The following is an 18,437-nucleotide window of genomic DNA, read 5'->3' as shown; positions in this document are numbered from 1 at the left end:
ACAATGATCTTCGTAACTACCTTAACACACATACATACACACACACACACACACACACACACACACACAGAATAATATATATATACAGTAGTGTGTTCTTTTAATAACGTCACGTGGTATACCTGTATATACGATAAGTATATGTATATTGAAGCATTAAATTCTATACTCCCCTTCCGCAAAACGCGAAGGAACGAAGAAAAAATACAATGGCGTCGTCATCCTTTTCTCCCCACTACGACACCAAACTTACATGCGCGTACACGTATTATATTACGACATTAATATTATATTATGTAATATGTATATATATATATATGTTATTAGAGCCAAGGGTGGATCCAGACCAATATACTGAATAGGGAAGAGAAAGGTTGATTTTTAAAATTCAATAGGTACGTTAGCCAACTAAAAAATTATTTAAATAAAAGCTATAAAATATATTTTAATTATTATAATATATAATATATAATTAAACATTCAATTTATTTTAAATATGGAATTCCGAAACATCCTAGGTAAACGATTAGTACTTCCAAATTCTAAAGATTTTTTTTTTTTTTAATCTACTCTTGATTGGATTGAACTTACCGAGTTTACCGATGAACGATATCGTGTGAGAGAAAAGGAATACCGACGAATGCGAATAATGTTTTTTACTACTGGCTGTATTATATGTATCTTTGTGGCCCGTTGACTGGCAGAGAATAATTACAGCGGGACGGGTTGCTGTTATTCGATCGCTAAATTACACGCGCACGACTTTCGTTGTTTCCAAATACCGTGTCACGAATCACGACAACTACAATTGCGCCGTTATTTGTATAATATACTCGTACACGTAATATTTAACAATAACATAGGCAATATAAAATATATATCACATAGTTTTCATACAGAAACGGCATACGTTTTGTATTCCGACTAAATTAACAATACCGATATAATGTGCACTGCAGGCGGTGTAGGCATGCAAATTGTATAAGTTACAAAGCATTGTACACTCTGATTCGTATAAGGAAATCTATAAGTGCAATTAGACGGGAGAAAAACGTGTAATATGCAGTGGATTTTTGTTCGAATTTGTCAGAAACGTTACAATCAAAATATAAAATACCTTACAGAATTTTTATTTTTTCACTTGTTTTCTATTTATTTTATTTTCAATGGCTACAGGGCTTGAGCGTACATGTTTCAATTAAATTATTATGTACATAACTGGATTGCAAACTACAGGAAAACATATGTTTGAATGCATATACACGTAAAAATATATTACATCAAAGTCTGAAGAAAATGTGCCTGAGACACAAGCCCCTCTTTTTCATTCATCCATAGATGTGTGGCAGCTTTTAAAATTCAACTGATAAATATAACAATGAGTGACTGATCTATTAAGCTTACTTAAGTAATATTAAACATACTTACTTAGCTTTTAAGTTAACCATCACACACAATTCGAAAGACCTTGTATAAACGTACTGTAGCTATTTAACCTTATTTCAAATAAACTCAAATTGTTTTTAATGCATTTCATCTGAGATAAAATTATAAAATTAAATTTACCGTAAAACATATTATATCAAACGTAATTTAAAATGATCGCACAAAAAAATAATACCTTGTACGTATGATTAAAATACAATTCTTGCTTAGCTCAGAATCTAAAATAATAGCCTTGATGTGTATATCTTCAAACGTATAACAACCTGCTATTAAGAGAAAATATAGAATTAAAATTATGCAGCAATGGTCATACATTTCGAAATTAAAAATTTATAATTGCAATATTTTACAAATGTATTCGTGAAATATATAATTGAGTAGTTAGTCTTAGAATGCATCATTCTTTTTTTTTTTTAAGAAAATACTGTATATGCCTGTTAGAACATAAATAAAAATAGAAAACGTGTATATTAAATGTATGTAATAGATATACTTAATAATACATTTATAAAAGCTTTTATTTATTTTCTTTTTCATTTATGTCCATGCAATAGTATAATATGTATACATTATATAAGATTTAAGTGTTAATAACTATAGCACTCGTATAAACACATATTTTTATTATTTTTTCTAGTTATATTCGTTGAAAAGACTTAATATGTAAGGTCTCTATACAACAAGTGTGTGTAAGGGAAATCGTGAACGATCTATTTATCTGCGTATATGTTATTATATGTGATACTCAATCCCTTCTTGAACACAATAGGTACACGAGTTGAATACATTTCCAGGGTGAAGTGAGTTCTAGTTAGAAATCAACAGATGACGTTATCGTACATATATTCACCACTAATACCTATGGGAAAGGGTCGATGGGCTGACAACCATCGGGCTGACAGCCAAAGGGCTGACAGTACATGTGGCCGACAGCACCGTATAGCCGACAACTCATGGCCGAAAAATTCTGATATACTTAATATAATTTTTACAATTTTACATTTTTATTTTGTTCTTATACTAGAGCTTATCTAATCCACTGTTTAAGGCTTATACATGTATAATAGTTAATAAACCGACTATAATATAATACCTATATATTTTAGAGAAATGTAGAAAATCTGGTATTTTATAAAATGCCCGATATAAGCCGACAATGTATATAATGCCCCGATTATCTACATTGCTAAAATATTGGTATACATAACAAAATACCACAAAAATCTATTAATATTTACTGTCTTCGATAGGTTTTGTATTTTTTGTAACTGATGCACACTTGCAACAATGAGGTCATCACCTATGATAACAGTAATTACTTTCGTCATCAAATTAAATAGCCCGTTTCACATGTTACACTAATAATATCAATATTAATAGAATCTTATTGCATCGAAGTGATAGTTTTTCGTTTTCATTCAGTTACAGTTAAGTAATAACACATCGCGTCAGGTTTCCTTTTAAGTTTAAATTTTATTTATTAATATTTTATTAATATTATTTTTAATAATAACCTGAATTAATATTTTTAAGTAATATATGAAATAAGATTTTTAATAATTGAGTTTATTATTATTGATTGTTTTGATCAATTATAATTTTGTCGGCCTATCGGCTATCGGTCATGTAGTCTGCCCGATATACGAGTACTATTTGGCCCATCGGCCGTTGGCCGTATAGTCTGTCTGCCCAATGGTTGTCGGCCTAATTTCGTGATCCCAATACCTATATACACTAACTAAATAAACGGAAAAATAAATCTCCATATTTATTATTATCATATAAACATTAATTATATAGCATACATAAATCTATATAGTTTTTTTTTATTTAAAAAGTGTAATTATAAATTACCGTTTAAAACAATTTCATGAATACATCCATAAGAACAAATTAAAATGAACTATACTAATCGCTATATTACATTATATATTATTATAACATTCGATAAAAAACCTTGATTTATCTGTCGTTGATGAACGTGTAACTATGAGCTATATAATATTTATATCATTACAAATCGAATCAAATGTTGTAATGTACAAGTAAAAACGGCTTAAATAATAAAACAGGATAATTAGTTTGCGCTATACAGGACTCGGAATTATTCAGCTAGTATATAAATGCACATGTGTACAGTGCAAATAATAATACAGTACTAGTGTATACAATAAACCGCACTAGAACATTCGTTTTCTTAATTCATACCAACATGACATAGGATTCAAACACGTGTTGTACTCGTACATGATATAAAATCAACATAATTTATTCACGTTCGTTTCACAGTATAACGAAGCTGATCGAGTTAAATGTAATTGAACAATAAACAAAAAAACGTATTTATGGTAAGTCTACGTAAAACAATACAAGTTAAACTGAAGAGAGAGAGAGAGAGAGAGAGACCAAAATAAGGAAGTATAGGCGGACGTTAATGGAAATCCGCGGCCGTATTATGCGCTATGGTGAAACCCATTAAAATTACCAACTAATTATTATAGGAAAGGGCGAAGTTTCGGTTAATTTATCCGTGGACACGACGGGAGGAAGCTTCTATTACCCGAACTCCCTTTACACAAATACGTAATGTATATACACGTTTTAGTCCTGGCGCATTATACACAGCGGAGGTGTTGGGGGAGGGCAGGGACGGAGACGACGGCGACGACGACGAGTGCGAAACCTAATCGAATTAACGCGGCGCGCCCGGACGAGTTTTGCGTACAAGACATAATAATATATAAACGCGGTGCGACGTGTGTCCCGCGAAACCGACGAGCTCCGGTGAGACGTGAGAGGGTGGGACCGACGAAGGCCGCGGGAGGCCGTCAAATCGTTTTGGAATAATTTCGTCCTGGTAACAAATTAACTTTAGCGGCGAAGCCAACGACGAGACGTAGTGGCGGCGTTAAGACTTATACGTACGGTGTGTACACAGTTATATTTACGTGCGCGTATAATGCGCATAAATAAATACGACGTCTTCCAACAATGCGGCGGCGGCATCACCGAGTGATTAATTATTCGGGCGTTAAACGGATTATATCCGGTACCGGAATTTCCTCCGTCTCCTTATTTCCGTTCCTCTCGCCGCCGCCGCCACCGCCTCCAAAACATCTTACTCATCGTCCGCACGCGCTTAATAAAACATCAAGAAAATGCGTTGTTAATTGCTTTTGAAAAATTAAACGATCTCCTCTGCATCCTGACGTTACGAAGCCTGCAGGCGAACGGCAATCGAGTTACACGACGCGATTCGCCGTCACTGCACTTAATCCACGCCGATTGCACGCTTTATATTATGAAATTATGACACGAATACTCCACACCAGTAGTGCAGTTAGATATAACCTACGTTTATATATATATATATATATGTATAACTACTGCATGAGCCTTTTCCTACTCTTCGGCACAAAAATTAACCAAATCTCTAAAGAATACCTATATATATATATATTTATGTACGTGTCAACACTTAGAGTTTCGTGATGAACTCGTGCAGTCCGACGCAATTAGCATATTTCATTATTACGATGCACTTCACACCGTCAACGCTTGTATTAATAATTATAAACTATAACGCCGCTGACTGCTGAATAATAAAATAACGTCAAACAATAGAACAAACACTACGCAGAACTCGCGGTCGGATTAAACGAATGTTCGGCCTCTCGTCTTAAGACATGGTACGAAGTAAAATCGTGTACATAGTTTTATGAAGAAAATTTCATTTTATTTGCACAGTACCAATTATGTTCACATTGGTTCAAATCATTTTCGATATGAAACTTCACTGGTTCTGTCAGCTTTTCCTTCTATTTTTTCTTCCACAATCGTTGATATCCATTTATATTGTTTCTCGTTATACAGCTTGTCCGATTCAAATTTTTTTCCTTTTTTCCCTGATAGTTCTTCACATTGTTTTCATATTTAGTTGATTTGTAAGTTTTAAGCTTTCTTCGTGTAATTTATATTTAATTAAATTATTATACTTGGATGTTTTGTTGTTTTTGAAAAATTACGATTGTATACAAAAAACTTAAATCTGTTCTAAAAATGCAAACGAAAAATGTTCGTACAGACGATTTGTTTTTTTAATTTAACCATTCATTCTTTCCTATAGCGAACAATCTAGACGTGTGCATGTATGTATGTACTCTAAAAACTTCCTCGCATACTTATTCGTGCTTATTACTTATTACTTTTTACTTATTAGTACTTACATACCATTTTTTTTTTTATTTCTATACACCATATTCATTTCACCGTCACGTTATCGTCATTTACTATCAATGTTTAATATAGTTTCGTTGTAGCCGTTACTATACAGTTTCGTGTTCGAATCATTAAACCGTCGATTCGTTTTAAACACGATAGATCATGTTATAATAAAATTTCTTGTTTATTATCAATACCAACGCAGACGGTTTTCATTATACGTATAGTATATCCGTGAACAATTCCGTGAGAGAGGCGAGAGAAAAAAAATCTTTGGCGCCACAGAATTAATAATCTGTCCAACGCACGCGTTAGGGGACCACTATAAGTGTTCATGTAGGCATTGATACATATTTATATTATATTTTTGTTCCTATTAGGTGTGCGCGTAGTGTTTTACCGCAACGGTAGCCGGAAACGTCATAATTCGACCTCGCAACGGTGACAGGACGAGGTTTTTTTCAGACGCGTATTGTCAGCATTATTATTACACGTTATAATAATACGTCGTATTACGTTTTAATCCAACCGTTCGTGTGCACCGTATTATATTCCTCTACGCGTGCAAGCCATACGCGCACAGGATGTTTACGAACAACACAACATGTTACGCGTACGTACCCGATCTGTATACGTTAAAGTCTTCGCGCGATTTCATCCCAGTACAGGTTCACTGCATCGCAGGAGTACGCGAATTCTGCACGGGCGAACGCACGTTTTATTATTCTATTATTGTTGATCACGTTTACCGCATGGCTGCCATTCCGACATTAAAATCGTAGTGTTACGGTATAAAAGTACTGAAAAACAGATATCGCCCATACGACAATTATTACCATAACTAAGGCAGTATGACTAAATTGAAAACTCGCACTAAATCGATTGCAATATTGCATTAAAATATTTAAAAAATTTCCCCCAAAATAATGTATACATAATTATATAGTTTACAATATATATTATATATATGCATCTTAAGGTTTACTTTTTCTACATAATTATATAATACACGCAGTTTTGACTGATTCATTGATCAAATTCCGGTCGGTTTTCACGAATCATTAATTTCCCCGCGAGCATTTGACGTTGAACCCCAGCTTTTTCATCATATGGCTAAATCGGCCAATGAGAATGTGAAAATGATATATTATATACGATCCGCTACCATCACGTATAACAATGCAGTATCGCAGAAATGTATTATTTTAAAATATAATGTATTACACTTCCTCTATTAGGTATATTTGTATATTCAAAACAATTTTTATTTTTTCATTAGTGCAGTTTATAGTTTATAGGCTTATGTATGTATATATATATATATATGTATATATATATATATATATATGCCTCACGTTACTTATAACTTTAACAAACACACACACTATGCGCATCGGGTCGAAGAGAGAGAAAATTTATCATCCCTCTCGTTATATACATGTCTACACCATCTACTTAATTTTAATTGCTCATTACATTTAAGACGTGTACCAGCACATTTTTAAGACGTTTCATATTATTTTTTTACCGGTTTTAATAAAAACGTTTTTCACTTTTCCCGCTGCAGCGGCCTTCCTTAATGTAATTGTTTGGTTTTAATAGCTCCACCCTATATATATATATATATACGTATATAAATGCATAAACACATTGTGAGGGGTGTGGAATACGGATTAACGACGGCCATTACGTAAAGTTAAAAAAGTAAAAATATTACGTTAATTTAAAAATAAATCGTCTAATATCAACGTCGACGAATTAACGACCGGCAACACGCGTTTACACATAAACGCACCTATTGCCCAGAGGGGTACGAGCCTACGTAACTCACACCACGCGGTCCAATAAAACAGAGTGTGTGTGTGTGTGTAGGTACGTGTCGTCAATAGGTAAATATATAAAGTTTCGGCCATGTTGAAGAGGATCGATAAACAACGACGGTGTGGTGGCCGTGGCTGCGGCGCCGGGAGGATAATTCAAACGATGTTCACGCGAGGCCGCAATATCATATTCTTCGCTATCTACTATTATTATCATCTCTGGGGGCGTAATAAAAACGGTACGCGTGTACGACGCGAAAATTATGATCAGCTCTCCCCCGGCTCACCCGTGGAAAATTACGAACACATAGGCACGTTTTACTGTAACTTGATGTTAAATATAAATACATTCACGTGAGCGGTACATTTTTCACTGAACGTGTAATCTGAGTAAAAATGTAATAATGCAGGGACGATGCTATATAAATTGTGTCTCGTTTTCGTATATACACGCATACGAAAATACGCTGAACACTTTTATCATCGTATACTTTTTATTCGATGGTGAATTTTTTCTATCGCAAATTCACTTCGAAGCCGTCTAATCGCTCGCAGAGCTGAATCAAGTATAAATTACAGAACTGCATTTACACTGATTCGTGAAGAAGAATTTTCTGATCTAAAAGTTGTATTACAAGCTACACATGTCGTACAAATATGGAGTAAGTATTTAAATTATAATAAAATATATTTGATATATTTATTTAGATATTTAAATCAAGTATTACAAGGACTCGTAAAAAATAAACAGAACTCTTACTTATATTATCAATAGAAAATAAACGTATATATTTAATGATATCCCGAAAATTAAGAATATTAATAAAAATAATTATGTGCCTGAAAATGAACAATTTAAATGATTCATTATTAATAGAGTGACTATGTTTAAAAGTTATAAGACTATTTATGAAACCTGCAGGTGAGTATCAGGTATCCAAGTAAAAAATGTTGGCTTAAAATTATATTCTAATAATACTTATATTTTTATTATTATCATTAACCTCGGTACGTGGAACATTGGCTTACGAATATTTTAATTTTAATAATTTATATACTATATATTATACTTCAATAAATTAATGTTTTATTTTGTGACGTATAAGTTTCCCGGAACGCTGTTTCATACATTCTGATCTCCTCTTCCGTTATACCACTACAAGCAGCCAGATATGCTCATAACCATCAAAGTTCGTGTGCGTTGAATATTATCATTTAGTTCATACAGTTGTGCTACGTGCTTCTATTATTTTCTTCTAAAAGCGTTAAATTTTTTCTCTGTTACACAGTAGTTTATTAAACTATATAGTAGGGAGATAATATAATTTAGCACGGTTTATGCGTGAACCATAATTTTGTTTTAACTTTGCTTATTTCGACGTGATCGTTTGTCGGACTGACATCTTATACAAAAATAAATATATTATACTTACAGGCATGGTATGATGCGCGGTAGACAGTGGTACTTTGTACTACGTGGGATATTCTTTTTCACAAACTACCTCATCACTTGCAGAATATTTGACAAATTATTTCACATTTATAATGATTGTGGCAACGACGACACCAAAAACTTTCATTTTATAACAGGCCACCACCCCAACCACCTTCCACCTCCACCACATCTGCATCGAAAATGAGCTAATGCTATATTCGTTCATCCCCTACCATTTCTTTCTCTCTCTCACACACACACTGCCAAAGCTCAAAAAGTGTTGTCATTTTATACCCCTACCCGATTTTGATGTATAAAACTTTGTATTTTTTTTGTATGCATTCGTCGTTCACTTATGCCGCAGTTTTGTTATTAAATCGCATTTTGAAAAACACCACCGAACAACGTTATTTGAACAAAACCACACACGGTGAATTAATTGTACATGCTAACAGTATTATTTACTAACAATGTATAAATATTGAGAGTGTATTTGCATCTTTGATTATAGAATTCCTTATCGGAAACTATGACAAAATATCACCCACCCCTTTTAGCCGGGATTGCCTACTAATATTATAAAATTAGGGTAATATATAAGTATAAATAATAGGTTTTTAATTTAGTTTTATATTTTTAGTCCATAACCTGTGAATTTGAATGTTTTACAATATACGAGTAGTATCATTGATATAGGTTTGACATGAATTAGAACAGATAATAAAAGCAATCCTGTAGTGACACCTTTAAAAATATAATTAATAGCCAGGATAAATAATATATATGGCTAATTTATAAAATCACAAGATTATTGGTAAGCAAAGAGTTTGGGTAGTTATCATAAAATATTATAAAAATTAGTATTGGAATAACAAAAATAACTTGGTTATTGAAAAACAAAACTGCAAAAACAATAATTTTAAAAGATGTATTATTGCGGCTGCAACTTGTTTGCGCACAATTCATAATTTTTACCTGAAAAATCGGAACTTGTCTGCGCACACGGTTATGTTAAATATACAACTGGTTTGCGCACACGAAAATAATATTTTTTTGAAGAGTAAGTCAATTTCAACGTATAATACAATGTGGATAACAATTCAGGATCTTTGTGTTTATACGCTTAACCAAGAAGTAAATATTAAAGAGTTTCATGTAGATTTTGAGATATCCACACACAATGCTTTACTAAATCTTTATCCCGATTGTAAATTGTGGCTTGTACTTTTCATTTAGCTCAAAGTTAGTTTCGGCACATTCAAAGTAACACAATTATTACTTGAGTATAATAACAAAAATTCCAATATTGGTAATTGGCTTAAAAGTTTTTTTGGTTTGCCGTATTTACCTCCAGAAGAAGTAAAAGATGCCTTTACACAATTAATATCAGATTGCCCAACGTCAGATTTTTCATTTCCAACTACGTTCTTGAAACATATATGATTCCCGATTCAAAATGTAATCCTACGTTATAGGCAGGACATCCAAAAGACGAACCTCGAACTACAAACGGTGTAGAAGCATTTCATAGACATTTTAACCAACAATTTTAGACTCCACATCCCCACATACACCAGGTAATAAACGTAATTCTTAAAATAAAAAGCGAAACAGAATTAAAAATAACATCAATCAACAAAAATATAAATAATTATCGCCGTAAGGAGTCAATAGAATCAGTTGAACATCGCATAAACTAATGGACAAAATATACATCTGACGAAATAGACCAAATTAAATACATTCAAATAATGGGAAACTTTTATTGCAAAAAATAATAGACACGTATATATTATCCTATACATATATATACCAATCATATTATATTAAAATTAAAATTAACATGCATTTTTAACTTGAACAAGTATTAAATATTATTTATTACAATTATTAATAAGCAATTAACATACATTTTTAACCACACATATGAATACATTCATAGACAGTCCTAAGTCTGTTAAGGGGGAAGGAAAATGTATGCAAGTACTTTAATAATAAAGAAATATTAATATGCAAGGTATTAAACTATTAAAGTCTAAAAGGTAACTGTGCGCTAACCATGTGTATGATTACGACTCGACTGTTCTCAAACGAGTGGTAGTTTTGTGCCCAAACAAGTTGTCTTTTTGATATTTGTGCGCAAACCAGTACCGCCCATTATTGCATCAATCATAACATAAAATATTAATTAGGTTTTACAAAAAAAAAAAAAATGTCAAAAGAAGATTTGTAAATATGACATTTGAATTTCTGATTAAGAGAAGAAAAGAATAAAAATGTTACCAAAACCTCAATGTATAATAGAACTTTTATATAGAAATGTTATTACGCACAAAAAGTGTCTTTTTTTTCTTATTGAAGCAAATCAATACATTTTTGTGGTAGATTCAACTACGTTTATCCTATCAATCATCTTAAAAAAATCCTTGCTCGTGATTTCGACAAACACACTGATAAAATACGTTAAAATGTTTATAGACAAAGATCAAATGTCAAATTAAATAAAGCGATTTTATGTTTTTCATGGTCTTTCTATTTTTACTTTTATTGCTGGAAATTGTTCTCAAATAATATCAATGTCTGAACTTTACGGTTTAATAGTAAATATTAATTAGAACAATTATAATTTAATTAAGAATATATTTGTAAGTTTATACGGTAGATTAAAATTTTACTGCTTACATATTATGGCATACAATGAAATTGTACGGAAGTACGTAAAATTACGGAGTAACTAAAAAATTTCTCGGAGAGATATTTGATTTGATCCATATTGAAAATATATCATGAATTTGTTGTACTGAATTATCTAAAATTTATCCAAACTAGGTATTTTTCGATCTCGTATTAATATATTTTAAAGCTCCATCCTGTTCAGTTCTAACACTTAATAGAAACAGATATAAGGAATGAGTTTCAGGAAATTCCAAAAATAAAATTTCATGTATTAATTAATACAATATACTGTATATGTTCCACTAGTTTTTTACGTCTATTGAACATAATGCATATAAATATTTCGCTGAAAATTCTTATATTTTTACACGTATAATGTATTATAATATTATAACAAATGTTTGAAAGAATATACACTTGTTTAACACCACAACATTTGAGTAGATCAGAATTGGTATTTTTGATTTTAACTTGCGCACAATGCCGTCGATAGGGTGGGACAGGGAGGGCTAGAGCACCGGGGCCGGTCGTATCAGCTTTTTATTCAAAATTATTTTATAGTCTCATTCGCCGTGGTATAAGATGCAAATTTAAATGTCTTTTTTGTACTAAAGTACGTGCAAGTATGTACAAGTAGAACGCATTTTTTGACCAAACAAGTGTAAGTAAAGGGACCCTGGAACCGATCAGCCCCGGGTTCTCAAAAGTTTTCACCGACCCTGCTTACACACGTGCACTATATGTATATTTTATTACACGTACGTTTAATGATTATCACCGTATACGGATTGTGCCTTAAGTCACACTTTTCGAAGTCGCAGAGCGTACCTTAGGATTTAAAAAATCAATACTAAAAAAATAAATATATAAATTACCCTATTCTTTATGCACATAATATCTCGCTTCATCTATCTGTCTCTCCACGTATATAAATACACATTTTGTGAACACGTATACGGTACGGGTATACCATATATATATATTTGAGCATAATATTGAAATATTATTTTTTTACACCATCGTAAACTGTGGTTATAAACGGTTATATTCAGGCGAACCGAAGTTGATGGATGCATTACGAACGGAAAACCGGACAGGTTTATAGACACACCGATGCTATTGCTAATGCGCCGGCTACTTGCGTATTCCTAACGCGTGTTACAGCTTGTACACTTACGCATAACATATATATAATATACTTCTACCAGCGCGCGTGTTACACCTTATACACATGCGAGTCGGTTTCATTTTTTGCAGCTACTCTTTTTCCTCCCCGAGTGTGCATTACAATCGATTAATATTTTATAGTATATCCTCGTGTCATCAGAAATGTGTGAAAACGTCTACTCTCGGGTGCGTACGCGACGCGTCAACGGAAACGTTTTTTTCCCTTCCTTTCCGGGGTCTCATCTCGATCTTGGAATAACTGCACAAGCAGTATGCTGTCTTTTCAATCGTGTTCAACGAGCGCCGACGGTTTCGCGGTTATCGGGATGAAGACATGGTTTCATTCGTAAGAAACTTCGTCGATTTACCAGTGTAAAACATCTTACACAACTTGAATCGCATACGCATGCAGAAAAATATGATAATCACTTGTTTTTAATCGTGTTAATCCATAAAATATAACCTTTACAGTTGCAGTCCGCAATTATAATAATTAATTCATTTTCAGTAGGTATATTATACGATATGGTTAAGCTGTCAGAGAGTGAGTTTAATTGTTATTGTCTATAATTAAAAACATTGTACAATGTATTTGTTTAACCTTGAAAATGTCCACTATTTGTGGTTAATATTTCTAAAAATATTTATTTTTCATAGACATAATATACCTGAGATTGTACATGCATGTAAAATATTAAAATTGAAACAATTTTAAAAACGGTCCCTAATTATCATAAAAAGATAATAGAAATTCTTTTAGAATATATCGAGCATGTTTAAAAAATTAGCAGTTTCAATACACAAACAAACTTTATAAAGTATATTCGTTTGTCTACGTTTATGAGAGTAAAAGATTACCTTATAATTATGATCGGGTTGTTCACTAAATTATACGTATTATTATCGTCATGTTGTTTCTAATTCTATTTGACGAGTAATTCAGTAGCAAAACACGCATTCATCCTCAAAGCTATTCGAGCCAGTTTTTCAAAACAATTATTTATGAGACAAAACAATTTTACAAACAAAATTATATTAAGCACCTATTTAAGGAGCACGTCTCCAAATAGAAATGCATAATTATTGATATGCGTTTAATATGTACATATGTAACGAAATCTTTAATAACAAATATACGTTAAAAAATACTTCTTTATTTGCATTTTAATTGAAATATTTACTGTAAATATATTATTCTTAATCTGTAACTTATAACCTATTTATATAAAGATATACCTACATAAATTTATCAAACCTATAAACGGATAATGGTTTTTAGCTATTAACGTAATGTTTAAAAAAAAAGTTGGCACTGCTTATAATGAAGTAATTTAAAACCAACAACCAGACTATTCTACATAGCAAATTATATTATAAACACTTTTGACAAGTGTTTAGAATACATTTAAATTATTGTAGCAGATGCTTAGTAGAATGAATGCTTTTTAGTGGAATTAGTGGAATATTTATTATTGATTACCAAAACCACCTTTTGTATTCAACACAAAATTAACAAATAATTTAAAATAATAGCAATATTTTACATTACGAATGTGACATTCTTAAATGCATCAAATTATTTCGTTTGTATACTAAATAAATGATTAAGCAATGTTATTACGATACGCGTGTAAAAAAAAAAAAAAATCGAAAAAAAAACTATGAAGATTATTAATAATGGTCAAAAACGTTATTAATATTACTTTCAAAATGCAGGTACACGCAATTTATTTAGTTTTATGTACTTTAAATGTAAATGTGAATAAAACAAATTAATTTAATCATGTTGAGGTTATAAGATACTCATTTAACTACTGTAATCACACGATCATTTAAAAAAATTGTGTTTTAGAGTCCGTCTACAATAATTAGTCACGGCTTCAAAACTAAATAACTATCAGATTGTATTAATAAGTGCTTACAAAGTATGAATATATATATTTTTATTATATTAATCTAATGAGACAAACATTTTGTTTTTTATTTTTATTATTATGTTGGATTGCATTGTGTAACAATAAATAAACTATAGCACGAATAACAAAAATTATAATCTCATAGTAAAAATATCAAGTGTATTTGTAACAATAAAAACAATTTATAAAATAAAATCTACAACCTACAATTATGTATATTATATTTTAATTTAAATAAGTATGAATTATCTGTTAAAGAAATTAATTTACGTTCGTTAATTTCTTACATTTATATTACATGTAACCGTCTAAAATACAGCTTTTATTATGAATCCGATTTTGACCAAATGATTTATCCTCGCAGGGTTTATGCAATTTAAAAATTTACTTAATCCATTACTTAATTTTATGTAGACATACAGTATTGGGTACTGTAACATATACAGCTAGAACACAAACGTTATTTGCGTCGAAAAACAACTGTAAAAATAATACCCCAGTAGGAATAACGTCCCCACAATTACATTTAAACGGATACTCTAGTATACGTGATAAGGTTTAATAATGATTCACGCATAGTGCAACGAATAAAAAATAAACAGCGTGTAAACTAATTAAATCAAATCAAAATGTTTTCACTATACTTAAAAGAAAAAAAAAAGTATAATAAGTGCAACATATGTCTGTCATACATCTGAAAATAAATAAAGGCGTACACTATTATATGAGAGCTATAAACATTTCGCAAATAAACGTTTTATAAGCTTTTAAACTATAGAATAAAAACCAGTTAAATACTGTGGTTTTCCAAGTTATTGTGTCAATTTAATACTAAACATTTGAATGCAAAGATAACTCATATAGCGTTTGCCAAACGGTTCTGATATAAAGTTGATGTTCAATGTAATGGTAAATATTCCATGAAAATAATCCCTTATGGGTTATTTTAAAGTTTAATTAATAAAAAAAAAAAATTACTGACTAATTATCTACCCGAAAATCTGTCAGACAATAATAAAAATAGCTTATAGTTAAATTCGCTTTGCTGGAAATCTAAGACAATATATACCTATATTTCCAAAATTTACCAACACATATGCTTTAAAAAAAAATCGTTGAGTTTTGGTTTTAATGACGTTATATATTTTTAAAAAACTTTTTTCAATTAGGTTATTATGATTAGTTAAGTACTCGGATCTATTGCTGAAAAGTGATAAATATTAAAATTGATTTTTTTTACAAATATATATTTCATTCATGTCTCGGAGAAAGTAGATTTAAATTTTGTCCAATTAAAAATAGTTCAAATCTAGTTGTATTGAAAAAGGTTTCAGCTCAGATTCATTGTGAAAGTAACATTCCAAAAAATAAAGTAATCATAAATAATTTCCAATTTAGTATTTTACCTCCAAAGAGTGCAGTACCACAAGGATTTACTAATTACGACATAATTCCTGTTAATAAAGATAATTAAAGTATGATTTAATTGAATATAACTCATAGCATTAAATACTATGAGCATTATAAATTAACTTTTAATAAAATAAATGAAACATTTTCAAGAAAATTCGATTTTTTTAACCTAAAATGAACCTTTTAGGTTGAAGACTCAAGATAATAATGTAACTTATGTCTAAGAATAATTTATTATAATTAAACTGATAATTTTTGTTATTGTATTTTGTTCCCTTTTTTTCGAATTATTCGTGAAAATTTACTTTTTTCAATAATAAATATTATTTTATTTCGTATGATATTCGGAATGACTTTTTCTAAGTTTACTTTAGAAAGTTTTAGTGAAAAAAAAAAACCGAAATGTATACTTGTAGTTCCAACGACGTTATATTAGTTCAAAATTTTGGCAAGTAATGTTATTATTAAATATACTTTAAGCGAACCAATATTCAAATTATCTATCACGTTTGAAGGACCTTTCTAACCTAGGTTGGACACTTCGGCATTTCAATTTACACAGTTGTTTTCGTGTCGCTACAACATTTATCAGTTTCTACAATGAGTTTTTGGTGATAGATTTACACATAATACATCCGATCGTAAGAGCGTGTCAAAACGTGTTGCGATATTCAATTGTTAATTGTTAGACGTATGTTAGAAATGACTAATGGAAAAACGTACCGGCTGCCAGTCGATTCTTGTCGGCGGCGAACAGAAAAGCATTGCGCTGCATAAACGACACGGGGTCCATGGCGGCTGCGGCCCACGGGGACGGCATCTGGCCGGGCGCGCCGCCGGACGGGTGCGGCCTGTGCGCGGGCACTTTGATGACGCCCGCGGCGCCCGTGTACTGCAGATACGACGACGGTTTGTCGTCCGTCGGCTTGGCGGCGGCCTGGTGCGCCGCTGCCGCGGCCGCCATGTGCTGGTGCTGCTGGTGCAGATGATGGTGTAGCCCGAACACGGCCGCGTGGTGGCCGGCCGCGTACAACGACGCAAGCGCCTCGGCGGGCCCCGAGACGGCGGCCGCGGCCATGCCGTTGGACACGGAACGCTTGGACGTTTCTCCGCCGACGCCGCCACCGCCCAGCAGACGGGAGATGCCGAACGTCAGGGTGCCGGGCGCGGCCGCCGAGGTGGGCGATACGTCGTCCTCGTCCTCTTCGTCCATGCACAGCTCCTCGTCCGAACCGCCGGAATCCACACGCACGTCGCGATCCTCGTCCGTGGTGGTACCGTCCTCGACCGAGCTGCACTTGGTTTCGTCGACCATTTCGTAGCCGCAGCGGTATACAGAACTGGTTTGCACGCGTGCGCGAATACTGCTTATACCTGCGCGGTGCCGGTATCGGTGAACGGAACGAATCGCGTTATGAACTTCCACGACGTGTGTTAGGCGCGACGTCGACTGAAATGCATTTCGATGAAAAAACCACGTCACCACGATAATCTTACCGTACGGCTGACGTGCGAGAACTCCATTAAAAACGGTATGTAAATCGTTGGTCGCGTATATATTTCGACGTCGGAAAGCGGTTCGTAACGATGATGATGTTGATGATAGTGATAATAGTAGTGATAGCGAAAATATTTAATAACGATACGGCGATGCGGTTGGATACGATGCGCGCGACGGACTGCGAGTGGCGGACGGCTAACGGCGACGACGACCGCCGCCGTCGATGGTCGAGATGGGCGTCCTCCCGAGCACCGCCTCGGCCACGTTTGGATTGGTCGACGGCCGTGGAAAATCAGTACCCGTTTTTGGCGGACCGGCACCGCGCGGAGGTGGTCTAGGGGACGGCGGCGGCAATATTAAAACCCATTTAACAACGCGTCGTTGTCGTGCGGCCGCTGTACAGTACTCTGCGTTTCGCGCGCGTGCGTAAGTCCCGCGGCCGCTCCGACGAAAACCCCGCGACCCGCGCACCTGTACTGCGGCTATTACGCCGTGCGTTCGTACTCGGCCACGCACGTCCACCTTAATCTGGCCCCGATCGAAAAGATTAAACCGCCTCTGCGCAGTCCACCCGCGCACCGACAGTATTATTATATTATATCCGTAGCAACGGCCATCCCGCGAGGTTCTCACGCCGTCGCCACTGATTTTTTTCTTTTTGTAACGCACGCGTATCGCAAACAGTTTTTGATTTCAGGGCTGGCAAACCGTTATGGTCAAGTATACATTTTCGTTTTTACGTTTTCGTCTGCCCTATGGCCCAGGAAAACCTATCTGGTCTGCAGCGCAGTAGAAAATTCAACGATTCCACAAAAATCTGATGGGATATCCGTATGGAAACG

At 33.4% G+C, this 18,437-nt stretch overlaps 1 protein-coding gene across 1 annotated transcript in view; it reads right to left on the bottom strand.

Annotated features, from left to right (window-relative positions):
- Positions 1-17,910, bottom strand: part of LOC112679344 (T-cell leukemia homeobox protein 2-like) — a 30,487-nt gene extending 12,577 nt beyond the window's left edge. Inside the window, exon 1 of the mRNA XM_025549113.1 lies at positions 16,818-17,910. Coding sequence (XP_025404898.1) covers positions 16,818-17,409 — 592 coding nt within the window. The 5' untranslated portion in view covers positions 17,410-17,910. The remainder of the gene's footprint in view (positions 1-16,817) is intronic.
- Between the last annotated feature and the right edge of the window lie 527 nt (positions 17,911-18,437).

This window comes from Sipha flava, unplaced genomic scaffold, assembly GCF_003268045.1.
Source record: "Sipha flava isolate LNK unplaced genomic scaffold, YSA_version1 134_pilon_pilon, whole genome shotgun sequence".
In the NCBI taxonomy this organism is placed as follows: Eukaryota; Metazoa; Arthropoda; class Insecta; order Hemiptera; family Aphididae; genus Sipha; species Sipha flava.
Note: the sequence above shows the minus strand (reverse complement) of the source record. Positions and strands in the feature narration are given on the sequence as shown.